Here is a 13,763-nt window from a genome sequence, read left to right on the forward strand (position 1 = left end):
GTTGGTTATCGTGTATAAGCTCATTCCTTTCTAGATGCTCCACCGGTCGTTTCCTGATAAGCCTCTCCATGACTCTGGATATTATACGTGTCAGGGACACTGGTCTGTAGTTTAATGCTGTCTGTCTCCTTTCTCAAACACTGGGACTACATTTGCTATCTACCACACCTCAGATAGCATACATAGTGCCTCTGCCTGTGTTTTGTGTGCGTGTGTGTGTCACGCAGACAGAGAGCTCTCGCTCTCGCTTATATATGTTTGCAGGCGTCGAGTGCTTACTCCTGGCCCCACATGTCAAATTACCCTAGCCTCATGGGATCTTTTGTATTTTGAAAACTGTATGGAATCTGCCTCTGCCAAATTTTCACCAATATCATTTCACTTTCCGACCAGTCTGAGACTGAAGAAAGTCTTCCCGACATCCCTGTGGCTCTGCTCATCTGTCTCTAATTTCCGGCTGTCTCGAGTACGTTTCTAACTCAACATGTCCTCGTCCGCCCTATCAAGCCCCCTAAATATTTTGCGTGTTTGAGAAGGGAGGGGGAGGCCGAGCATGATGGGAGGCAGAATGTGGTGGGTGAAAGAGCGTGCGAGAGAGGGAAAGAAGAAAGGAGAAAGAGAGAGAGAGATTCCAAATGTGCACGCAGAAATCCCTTAAAACTGAGAGCAAAAGGTTCCGCGGACGATGCAAAATACTTCCAGTGCAATGCAGATTCACGATGATAATAATTGAAAGAAAACGAAAAGTTTTCAACACCCTCCCTTCATACATAAAGAAAATTATCTGAGGGTTTAGCGCTTTCCCGTTAACGAATCAATCAATTTAAGAGGGGACTTGATAAGTTCCTCGAGTCGGTTCCTGATCAGCCAGGCTGTGGTGCGTTTCTAGGACTGCGTGCAGCTAGCCTAGGCTATCACCAGGAAGCCTGGTCTGGGGCAAGGCCGAGGGGGCGATGATTCCCGAAATCGCTTCAGGAAAAGAGAGAGAGAGAGAGAGAGAGAGAGAGAGAGAGAGAGAGAGAGAGAGAGAGAGAGAGAGAGACCCCAAGAAGTGTGTGAGACAAACACGTTACCACTGCGCCGCCAACCATTCAAGAAACCCAACTAGAACTTTTACTCAGTACTCACAGTGAGAGAGGCCACACCGTTGCCCCAAATCTCTTTTTACGGGACTCCCAGCACCAACTCGGGTACACTCATGCCAACATGTGTTCTTACCACCCTATGTTTCGGGTAATACAAATTGAAATGCCTTATTGTGGGTAACAGTGGCTGGCACGCTGCTCAGAGGTTTAAATTACAAATGTGACTGTCGCTTTCCTCGATGGTACATTAAATAACCTGAAAATTATGGAATTGAAAACACCTGATTTAGTTACACTACTGTATAAGTCTGAGGCGTTACAAAAATCTGGGATTTTGATTGACCGAAGGATATTTCGAAGTATGAAGAGTTATGTGATATACATGTGTTGTGGTGGGTAAATTGGAGGAGTACTGAGGACCGGCAGGAGAGACGCTGTTGCTCTGTTGAGGTTTAATATATGCGTCTGCAAAGCCAAGGTTCTGTTTGTACTGGGGTCTACTAACTTCTAACTGCCCACTCACACACCGATGTGTGAGGGAAATACGAATGTGAAGGGGGTCACAACGTACATACATCCTTCTGCTAACCGTGGTGCTGGTGGTTACCTTATAATAAATGGTCTATAGATAATTATACATAATTAACAGATGAACTTAATTGTTTGCAGAGGTACACAACCTCCTCTGATGTCTCTAGACATGTGAAAAGAAATACACTTTGTAGTAGAAGCTAATTTACTGCAGTAAAACTGTGCACTCTGAAGCTTTATAACTTGGCAAAACTCTACACAGAGTGAAACGTTATCCCGATAAAATCTTGTTCTAAATCTTGTGCCTTTTCCTCACTATTGTCAGCAGTGCGCCATTAGGATCCAGCCCTAGTAGTCGAGTCAACGAGCTTTTGAGGTAGATGTTAATGAAGTGTTCAGGTTCTCCGTACAAGACTGCTAATGGGATTACGAGGCTTTTAGTTAGACTCAGGGTACAAGTGCCAGCGAGGCGTCAGGGACACCATTACCTGCACCGTCTATATTTTTTCCGCTTGTAAGTACGCCTGAGTGTACAAACTGAAAGGCTTTTTCGGATTTGTGAAAGTAAATTTAAAGAAATGACAAGTAATAATTTATTTTACCTTATTCCTCTTCCTTTTCTCTCTCTCTCCCTCTCTTACTCGCTACCAATTTCCTCCCCAGCTTCGTTTTCCATTCCATTTCCTCTGTTGGGCGTGTCTCCGGCTCCCCACAATAACAAATTGCACACACAGGGCCTGCAGCCATGGCCTCTCATGCAGTCACCTCACACAGAGCTTAGAGCTTAGTGGCCAAATATAAATTAGGTAGGGAAAGAGGAAGAGGAAGAGAGAGAGAGATAGAGAGCGGGGCTGGGAAAGAAGAATGTCAGAAAGATATACTATATATGGTAATAATAACAGTTGCTAGATAAAACACTGAACTTTATATATAGTCACTTAAAAAAGGTCAAGATTTTTCATAGAGGAAATTAAAAACAAAAGGATATGTCGTTCTCCGCGCCCACCAGTGGAAATTTGATATGAAAGAAATATTGAAACCTTTTACCACAAATGTTACTACTGTCACCATTATAATTATTACTCTGGCTACTGTTACTATTTTTCTATTCCTACTACTATCACTATGTCTCACTACAATTCTCATTATTTCATTAAACATTTGCTAACAGGAAAAGATGAATATTTCTCGGCACTAAGAACACAGCAAACATTATCAACCTTCGTACGAGGATCAAAAAGAAAGAATTTGTATCTAGTTAAAAGAATTTCAAAATGCGTGTTTGACCATTTTTTGTAAATTTGTATTGCATTAATGCTTGTAAGTTTTTTTTAAGGTTATTAACACCCGAGTTTTAATAACAGTTGCAAAAACTTTGTTCGGCCTTTGTGGCATCTATTAGCTAGGCTGCTAGTAATAAAATATGAAAGGGACCCCCAACAGCAATAAAGCCACAGTTGACTTTTTTTGGGTGATTATCCTAGGTTATTTACACACAAATTATTATAATTATAATCACTTCGAATTGTGGAACTTTACTTATGTGTAGCTTTACTTAAGTTAAATAAACTTATTTGTATCCTCCTGCTATAAGCTTTGTAGCTTTATATAGCCTCGTAGAAAAAGTCTCCTAATTAAATTTATTAAATAATGTGCGAGTTAACGAAAAAAAAGAGAGGCAGAAAAAGTCTGCCAGAGTGAGTTAAAAACAATGCGAGGTTCAGGAGGGAGGCAGAAGCCCATTTAGCGGCAGACTCGCCAGAGAAGTCGACTGAAAAATCACCATAAAATCACAGTGCGGTGACCAGGACAGTCCCCTTCACCCAATGTTTATAAAGCTATTCCCTCTCCCTTGCATATATTCCCTTCCTCTCCCTGCAAATATGACCTCCATAACACAGGTATTAAATAACAAAAAAAGGCACAATACCGTGACTGGAACAATACACAAATAACCCGCACATAGAAGAGAGGAGCTTAAGACGACGTTTCGGTCTGACTTTGACCATTTACAAAGTCACACTAATGAAAAGGAGAGCAGGATGGGTATATAAAGGCAGGAGGTGGTAGCAGTAGTAGTAGTAGTAGTAGTGGAGGGAAGGAAGTAGTAGTGAGGAGGTAGTAAGAAAAGGAGGGGCCAGACAAATACTAAGAAAGAGGATCACTGCAAGGGAGCTAGTTGCCCACAGATGGTAAGAGCAAGAACACCGAGGGGGGAAAACAAATAAATAAATAAAGAAGGAACAAATACACAGGGCAGAAGACAACCCAAATGAGAAAAGGGAAAGAGGAAAATGGAAGAGGGGGAAGAAGAAAAAAGGAGGAATCAGGTTAGGTCACGAGTGTTCTGAAGTTTGGAGCATTTTACAAAATGTAGTTGGAGAGGAAAGCATCTACAGAGACGAAGTCAGGACTAAGATTCATACAAGCTGTGTATTAGGGAGGATTCAACCAGACGGCGACTGTTAAAGTTGGAAGTAGGGAAGACAGTTTTAGCAGAAGACCAGTCAATAGGATGGCTGTGATCTCTGACGTGACAGAAAAGAGCATTGTTAGTGTCGGTAAGCCTAACACTATTTTTGTGCTCCCTAAGTCTGTCAGAAAGAGATCGACCAGTTTCTCCAAAGTATTGAAGAGGACAGGAGGAGCAAGAAATAGAGTAGACACCAGGAGCATCTGTAGAGGGAGGAGAGGTATGAACGAGATTGGTGCGAAGAGTGTTAGTCTGGTGGAAAGTAAGTTTGATGTCTAAGGAACGGAGAGAGTCGTTGAAATTAGAAAGACCGGAGATGTAGGGAAGGCAGAGGACAGAAAGGTTCCCAGGAGTAGAGAGTTTGGGAGAGAAGAAACTACGTTTAGCACGTGAGAAGGCAGAGTCGATGATATGGGAAGGGTAGCCAAGACAGGAAAATGAATTATGAAGAGTGGAAATTTCGGATTGAAGGAACTGATGATCACAGATGCGGAGAGCATGGAGAAAGAGGGAGATAAGAACACTTTTCTTGACAAGGGAAGCATGATAAGAAAAGTAGTGAATGTACATGCCACTGTGCATAGGCTTGCCGTAAACGGAAAAGGCAAAACCTGTATCTGAGCGGTGGACATGAACATCAAGAAAAAGAAGCAAGGAGTTAGATTCCCATTCAGTTTTAAACTTAATTGAAGGGACAAGATTGTTAAGAGCATCAAGAAATGGTTGGAAGAGACAAGAGTCATGAGGCCACAGAGCAAAGATGTCATCAACATAGCAGAGCCAGAGTGAAGGTCGCACATCGATAGTAGAAAGAAGAATAGTCTCGAAGTATTCCATGTTAAGATTAGCAAGGACAGGAGAGAGAGGAGAGCCCATAGCGACACCGAAAGTTTGAGAATAATATTTCCCTTGGAAGGAAAAGAAATTAGACTCCACACAGAGGCGGATAAGATCAAGAAAGACATCAGTAGGTATAGGGAGATGAAGAAACCCTTCACGGGCCTTCTCTCTAAGAAAATCAAGGACATCATCAAGAGGGACATTGATGAAGAGGGCCTCAACGTCAAGACTAAGCATCTTACAGGTCGGGAGAGAGCAAACCCGTTCAATGAAGTCCTGAGAGTGACGGAGGTGGGCAGGAGAAAAAGTACCAAGAAAGGGAGTGAGAGTTTTGGCCAGCCAAGAAGCAAGAGAATAAGAGACAGAACCTGTAGAGGATATGATAGGACGTAGGGGAATATCAGGTTTATGGATTTTGGGAAGTCCATAGAAATAGGGCAGAGAGGGACAGATGACACGAAAACGTTGAAGAAGGTCAAAGTCAGGAAGACAGAAGTCGGAGAGAGTCCTTAGTTTCTTGTTAAAAGTTCTCTTGATGCGATCAAGAGGGAAACGAGAGGAGTGTAGGTACGTGAGTCAGAGAGCAAGACATCAGCTTTACGGAGGTAATCCTGGCGATCAAGGATAACTACCGAATTACCTTTGTCAGAAGATAGTATGACAATGTTGGTGTTGAATTTGAGAGAAGAAAGGGCAAGTTGGTAACGGCGCGGAAGGTGGTGGCTCTTTGAAAACAGACTAACAAGAGCAGGAAGGAGAGCGCCACGAAAAGTGGATAAGTCAGGAAGATTACGGGAGCGAGACTGACGAAAAGAATCAAAAGAGCTAATCAGGGCAATACCAGCGTGAGGGGCAGGTGAAGTGGCAAAGGAAAGACCAAAACCAAGAAATTCAAGCTCATATTGAGAGAGTGAGACAGAAGACAGGTTAGTAACACAGTCAGTGAGGGAGAATTTAGACCAAGGGCTAGCTGAGATGAGATGTTGAAGTTTATTCTGTAGTTTAGAGGAATGAATTTGTGAATTCAGACGAGCAGTGGGCACCTAGCTCCCTTGCAGTGCTCCTCTTTCTTAGTATTTGTCTGGCCCCTCCTACTCTTATTACCTTCCCACTACTACTACTACTACTACTACCACCACCTCCTGCCTATATATATACCCATCCTGCTCTCATTTTCGCTAGTGTGACTTTGTAAATGGTTCAAGTCGGACCGAAACGTCGTCGTGAGCTCCTCTCTATGTGCGGCTTATTTGTGCACCAGTTGTGGAAAATTTTGGATTTTCCTAAATTCAGCATGTTTAATATTGAATACAATAATTGTGTAATAAAATGTGATGCTGATTTGACCCTTTCGAGAAATTTCGAGTGAAGGGGGGTGTGGAGCAGTCGGGGGAGTGACGCAGCAGAGAGAGGCCATAATGAATTTATTGTGTGAACACTGGACTGAACTGTGCAGTGTAATCAGGTGCTCTCGAAGGTCATTTGGTGTATATCGGCCTCAATCTCTAATTTAGAAATTGCCTGCATAGTTGCTGATCCTCCTTTACATGTGTTGTATGCATAGATTAGATGAGCATTATAGTATCATCCATGTGTTTATATAGAAGATCCCTTAGGCCTGTGACTGTATGATGTCACGGGAAGCAGCGAGCGAGTGAGACGAGCTACCTCGGCCTCAGTCGATGCATAGGCATAGAAGGCAGAACACGGCAGGCTGGGCTCCATCTCCCATTACCACAGTCTGACAATATATAGTGTTACCATCCAACAAGGTGTCTACCTTCAACCCTCTTACCTCCTTACCGAACCCCACACTACAATTTGGTGGCAACGGAGGGCCTGTAATTCTGACAATTACAGTGATTTCTGGAGATAAATTTCTACTGAGCCGGTTGCCATCTTGTGACTAGGCCTGCCGAGCAGGGTAACGCTCGACCTACCTCAAGCCAGCTATCCCGACCAAGCTTCTACCAGCCTCTACAATATACACTGGTCAGTCTTTGTATTAGTGTTTATCTGATTATTTGCATCACTCCCGAGGGGTTGACCCGAGTTTGCAAAATAAGCCAGCAACCAGTCTCTGGTGAGAGAGTCAGTTCAGCCTAGCCTACTCCATCCAGCTTTGCCTGCCTGAGAAGCCAGCTTTCCACCCCTGATGTGCTCATCGTGAGAAGTTATCAAGCTGTTCTGTGTGAAGGGTTAAGATAAGCCAGCCAGCAACTAATCCAGGTGTCTTAATCCAGTACTCAAGCAAGCCACATGGGTACAGTCTTCTCATCGCTTTGTGCTTCAAGCTCCAAGCCATTCTGAGTGCTTTTTCATCTCTGTGGTGTTGTGGTATTTTGTGGGTTTGTTTTTAAGCCAGTCGGCTTAGAAATATCTTCGTGCCAGTGAGGGTGTCCTCAGTGCGGCTTATGTCGTTCATCCCATAGGCCCAGTTACCACGCGGTCTCGGCCTTAGCCCTGTTTCAGCCCACCCACCCAAACACTCGACACCGGCCCCAGCTGCCTCACTCAGCCATTAACCCACTCACCCAACCTCTACCATTGTTTTGGTACACTACTATGGGTTCCAGCACCATATTTTAAGGACCACATAGGGGGTCAAGAGCTAGAGTGTGTTTCGCGCCACCGTTAAAAGCCTCCTGTGTGAAGTTTATCGTCGATGTAAGAGCAATTCTACGATCACGTGTGCAGAGGACAGTAGCCAGCCATGAGAGGACATAAACATCCTCTATCACCATCCTCCACCCTTCCACCTCATTCTACACCAAGTCGTTACAGCGATAATATTTTTCATAGAGACATTTGCGAGTGTTGAGACATTTCTTTTGTGTTCCAGTGATTTTTCTCTTAGTGACATTCAGTGACTCTTGATTAGACTCAGTGTTTATTATATACCGTTTGCAATATTTTTTTTTTCTCTTCTTAATTCAGTGTTAATTTTTGTGCATTATCTTATGTCTATTGTGTTGTGCTTCTTTTTTATATACACTTGAAACAATAGTACCATTGTTTTGTTCAAGCAAGACAATCATTTTATCAAATTTTTCACACATCAAGTTTCATAGCAAGAAAATTCTAGTAATGTGTTTATGTTGATGTGTTGTGTTCTGCATCACTGTAAGTGTTCAAATCTTTTTGTTCTGTGTTTTTGCACCTATTATTTTTTGTTTCATTGAACAAATTCACTCTTAGTGCAATTTTTAAGTTCTTCTTTTAAAGTAAATTGTTCTTTTGCTTGTTAAGTGTTGCTTAAGTTGCAGTTAAGAGTTAAAGTGTTCACTCAGTTCATTCCTTACTAATATTTTTTTTTAATCTTGTAAACTGTATTTCTTGTGTGTGTAATATTTTTTTTTATTATTGCACATTGACTCATTTTGCAATAATTCTTGTGCAAGCATTGTGTTGTCTTTAAAAATTTTCTTTCAGAAATTTTAAGTAGTGTGTGCAATAATTTTGATTAGCAATTGTTATTTGCAATATTGCTGCAGTTTATTTCAGTGCAGTTTCTTATGCTCTGTTCTGTGCATAATATTTTATTCTTTGTGTGCCATTTTATTTTATTTTAGTGAATTGTTTTCCCAGTTGTTTTAATTGTGCACAAGATTTATTGAGTCCAATTTAACATTTTTTTATTGATTCATCATTTTATTGTTGAATTTCCCTATTGCATTGAGAGTAAAGACAACTTACTGTGCCATTAATCCAATTTAAAGTAAAATTTTAGTAAATTAGATTTGAGTAAAGTACAAGTTCTCTTGATTTTCAAAGTGTTGTTTATTCAGTTGAATATTTTCTTGTGTGAGTTTCCTTGCTTTCTGTGTGTCCTGTCAATTTTTAATTACTTATGCAGAATAGTTAAGCATTTTCTTCCTATTTAAGTTCACTGTGTTGTGTGTCCCTCAGTTACATTTTCCTTTATTCTTTCTATTTTTTTTTTTGCCTTATGCCCTTGAGTAAGTTCCCTGAGAACATGTCCCAGTCACTTTTGAATGTTCACATAGTGTATCATGCCAGTCAAAGTCAATATGAATCAGTCCACAGTACCAATAGTCCCTTACTGACTGAAAGACAATACCTAGCCCTTGAGCAATGTGTTTGTTCTCACAGCTTGTATCTGAGATTTGTTAAAGTGCTGCGAAATGTGAAGTTCAGATTAAGTTCCTATAGATCCGTGAATTAGTTCTTGACGTAGCCGAGCGGTCAGGCACTAGTAACTCTGTCATTCCCATCTGTGTTCCACTTACACCTTCAGACTTGCAGGATAGTGTTCCGTTGCCTCAAGTGTCCGGGGACACTCAGACTGCCTTGAGTGCACAGCCTATCCCTGCAATAACTGCTAGTCAAAGTAGCAGTTTCTCCACAGGGGATACCTTGTCGGAAAACGATTACTTGAAACTAGTAATGCCATCTCTTGTTGATGTCACATGCTGTCTGCAGAAAGACGTCTCTGTTGCGGCTAGTACTCTCACTAGAGTGTCTGTTGCTGTTCCTGTTCCAGATGGTGATAACGTCCTAGTTGACAGTGATTCCTGCAAGGTCAAGGGTTTATTTGTTGAACCTTCCTTACATGTTGTAAGAGACAGTAAGATCCATTTATTCCTTGCTAACACTTCGGGTCACAGTGTTCGTCTCAGAGCAAATACCAATCTCGTTGACCTAGTTCACTATCCTTACCCTGTTCAAGTACAGGATGACGTGCGACCTGACCAGTGGGTCGGTGCTATTTCAACAGGGGAGACCTCATCCACTCCACTGGATCAATCCATTCCACCAGCTGAGGAGAAAGACTTAGCTCCCACTGACTTCCCAGATGAAGTCAAGTGCTTGTTGACACTGTTGAACAAACGTCGTAGAGCCATTGCCTTACCAGGTGAGAAGATGGGTAAAACGAACTTATTGTCCCATCGTATTCCATTTGAACCTGGTACTAGACCTATCTATATACCTGCGTACAGAATGCCTCATTCCCAAGTTGCTGTCGCAGAAGAACTGATCAATCAAATGCTCGATGATGGAGTTATTGCACATAGTAATTCACCCTGGAATGCGCTCTTAATCCTAGTGCCTAAGAAGGACGGTACTTGGCGCCTGGTGATTGACTTTAGGAAGTTAAATGCAAAAATTATTCCAGATCGCTTCCCACTTCATGTACTAGGTGATTTTTTATGCAATATCGGAGATAACAAAGTCTTCTCGACCCTGGACTTGTTACAAGGGTTTTGGCAAGTCCCTCTTCACGAGGACATCCAAGAGTTAACAGCATTCTCCACCCCCACAGGCCATTATCACTTCCTTTGAATGGCTTTTGGATTACGATCCTCACCTATCACGTTCTCTAGACTCATGACCAATATCTTTAGAGGTCTTATAGGTAAAGCACTTATGGTGTACTTAGATGACGTAATCGTCATGTCCGAAGATGTGGATACACACCTGAAAAGACTTGATATAGTACTTGGTAAGCTTGAAGAAGCCAATTTAAAGATCAAACTGTCCAAATGACAATTTTTCAGATGAGAAATTAAGTTTCTTGGTCACATAGTCACTCCTAGAGGGGTTACGACTGATCAAAATAAAGTAACGGCAGTACTAAATTTTCCATCCCCCAAAACTGCTGATGCTGTAAGATCCTTTGTGGGTCTAGCAGGTTTCTACAGATCTTTCATTGCTAATTTTTCTTCAATAGCAGCTCCTCTAACTGAATTGCTTAAGAAAGATGCTCCTTTTGTTTGGACCTTCCATCAAGAAAGAGCATTCCAGACACTAAAAGAAAAGCTAACGTCCACTCCCATTTTGAAATTCCCAGATTTTTCTAAGCCCTTCTGTCTGACAACTGATGCTAGTTCAATTGGCATAGGTGCCGTACTAGCTCAGAAGACTGATGGCAAGTACAACGCAGTTGCATTTGCTAGTAGAGTCCTTATGAAGGCTGAACGTAATTATACAGTAATGGAGCAAGACGCTTTAGCAATAGTATGGTCTTTGAAACACTTCTGAGACATTATTTACCAGTACCCTGTTCATGTCTTGACAGACCATGCACCACTGATACCTTTATTCCAGAACAAACAACCTACTGGAAGGTTAGCCAGATGGACCTTGACTATCCAAGAGTTCAATCCCACTTTTGAACATTTACCTGGCAGATGCTTTATCACAACACGTTAGTGTAGTTACTGCAGATCCTCCATTTACTGCAGAGGATGTAAAGAATGTGCAAAGAACAGATCCCATGTGGTCTGGTGTGATTCGATTCCTGCTCCAGGAAGATCTTATTCTTACTGTGAAGCCACCAGCACCCATCAGTGACTTTGTAATGAGCCAAGAATTACTGTATCGAACAGCCGAATTTGGTACTCCAAGTAGAAGAGTGTACCAGTTAGTAATTCCACAGTCACTAGTGAACGTAGCTCTACAAGCTAGTTCATGATGTACCAGGTGTTGCACACCCTGGTATGGATCGCTCTGTGAAACAAGCCAGAATGAAGTACTTTTGGCCACGTATGGCAACTGACATTTCAGAGTATGTTAAGAAATGTAGTGTTTGTATGCAACATAAAGGAAATGTCAATGGTCCTAATCCAATCCAAGTGTACCCAACCACTAGCGAACCGTGGGAAAGAGTTGCCCTTGATTTGTTAACCAATTTTAAATGTTCCCTCCAAGGCAACAAACATCTGTGTGTTATGGTAGACCATTTCACTAGATATTGTGAGTTCCTATTGCAGATAAGACTGCCGAGACAGTAGCTAAAGCGTTTAAAGAACGCATTATCTGCAGGCATACCACCCCAAAGTCCTTAGTAACAGATAATGGAGGTGAATTCTGTAATGAGATTCTTGAAAATTTGTGTACTTTGTACAGGATCTCTAAATCCACCATTGTTTCTCATCATCCTGCCAGCAATGAGTTAGCTGAACGAACCTATAAGAAAGAACTTGATGTTTTGAGAGCCACTATTAACCTCAATAGTGAAACTTGGGATGAAGTCATACCAGATGTTCAATGTGCCATAAATTCTGCTTACAATGCTTCTATAGGTGATACTCCACATTATGCATTGTATGGTGTAGACAAGCGTTTACCCTATGAGTTGTTATATTCCACTCCGAAACTCAATTACAACCCTGATGATTTCATAGCAACTCGTACCAGCATAGCTCAGACTGTTTTTAGAAGAATCCGTGAAACACTTCATAAATCAACAGCAGAATTTACTAGAGTAACTAATAGCCGTGCTAAGCCATCAAAAGTTAAAGTAGGTTCAAGAGTAATGCTGACAAATTTCAACAAAACATCCGAAATGCCTAAGCTCGATCAAAAGTTTGTTGGCCCTTATCGAGTTGTAGAACATATCTCTGGCAATAAGTATAAGGTTAGAGAAATTAGTACTGGTAAGTACAAAGAATCGCATTTAGATCATATGAAATTAATATGTGATGTTGATGATATTGCTACCCAGACTAATGTGACAGATGCTGAAAATCCTCTTGACTCGGTACCCTCTACCTCAAATACTCAGTCAGATATTCAACCTGAATGTCGTTACTCCTTGCATACTCGACAAGTAATGAGAAACCCACAAGTATCTTTTGTAGATACTCGTTCAGATCTCCCTCAGTCAAGGCATGTGTTAGTCATTGCAGAGGAATTCGATCCTCCCAGAGATGATAACCATTCTGCATATGTAAACCTCACCCTCAAAGAATTGGGTTTAAATGTACATAGTCTGTATAACTAGATGTCCGAGATGAAGGAAATTGTCAACTGTTTGTTATTAACTGATTAGTTTTTCAGAATTTTTTTTTTTTCGTGTTCACGTTCCCTCCGTATTCTGAGAATTTGACAGTAATGATCTGAGTGCGCACCAGATGCCTTTGCTGTTAATTTCACCTTGTATACATATATATATTTATTTCCTCAGAATCTCTAGAGTGCATGAATACAGATCGATCGATCAATTCCTTCCCATATTGTACCATGATTTGTTCTTATAGTTTGTAATGCATTACGTTAAAAACTTATTACGTTAACACCCATTACGTAAAACTCATTTTAACATCCAGTATGATACCATCCATTAGTTCTAAGATAATTATGAATTTGTTATTGTATAAAATCAGTCCAGAACCACCTGCTTGTTCAGCCTATAGCATAGTAGTGTATGTCGAGACGACATACGTAACATGACCAAGCTGTCAGCATAGTTGCTGATCCTCCATAGATTAGATGAGCATTATAGTACCATCCATGTGTTTATATAGAAGATCCCTTAGGCCTGTGACTGTATGACGTCACGGGATGCAGCGAGCGAGTGAGACAAGCTACCTCGGCCTCAGTCGACGCATAGGCATAGAAGGCAGAACACGGCAGGCTGGGCTCAATCTCCCATTACCACAGTCTGACAATATATAGTGTTACCATCCAACAAGGTGTCTACCTTCAACCCTCTTATCTCCTTACCGAAACCCACACGATAAAATTGCTGACACGTTCCTGCTGAAGAATTGGGATAGTGTGGAAAACCCTTACAATTCGACAACAAGGACGGAAAAATAGAGGACACCAATTCTCCCATTAGCACACCTCGACTAAGTGACGCTTATGCATAAGGTACAGTAGTTTCTGCATTGGCCATCGTAAATTCTAGCTGTTAGGGTAAGGTTAGGATGTGTTCCATCAGGATTGTCTTCTTGTGACAAATGTTAAGTGACAATACGAATTTCCTTTCTAATAACACTATTTTATGTACAATAATTATATTCCGTGTACTCAGCAAACCTAATCATAGACAGTCCACAACACTTTAATTTGCCAGAGTAGCTGGT

At 41.4% G+C, this 13,763-nt stretch overlaps 1 protein-coding gene across 1 annotated transcript in view; it reads right to left on the reverse strand.

Annotated features, from left to right (window-relative positions):
* Positions 1 to 4,029: 4,029 nt before the first annotated feature.
* The window catches only part of LOC138852610 (uncharacterized), a 28,114-nt gene continuing 18,380 nt past the window's right edge, over positions 4,030 to 13,763 (reverse strand). Inside the window, 2 exon segments of the mRNA XM_070084370.1 lie at positions 4,030 to 5,480; positions 5,483 to 5,924. Coding sequence (XP_069940471.1) covers positions 4,030 to 5,480; positions 5,483 to 5,924 — 1,893 coding nt within the window.

Source organism: Cherax quadricarinatus, chromosome 12 (assembly GCF_038502225.1).
Source record: "Cherax quadricarinatus isolate ZL_2023a chromosome 12, ASM3850222v1, whole genome shotgun sequence".
In the NCBI taxonomy this organism is placed as follows: domain Eukaryota; kingdom Metazoa; phylum Arthropoda; class Malacostraca; order Decapoda; family Parastacidae; genus Cherax; species Cherax quadricarinatus.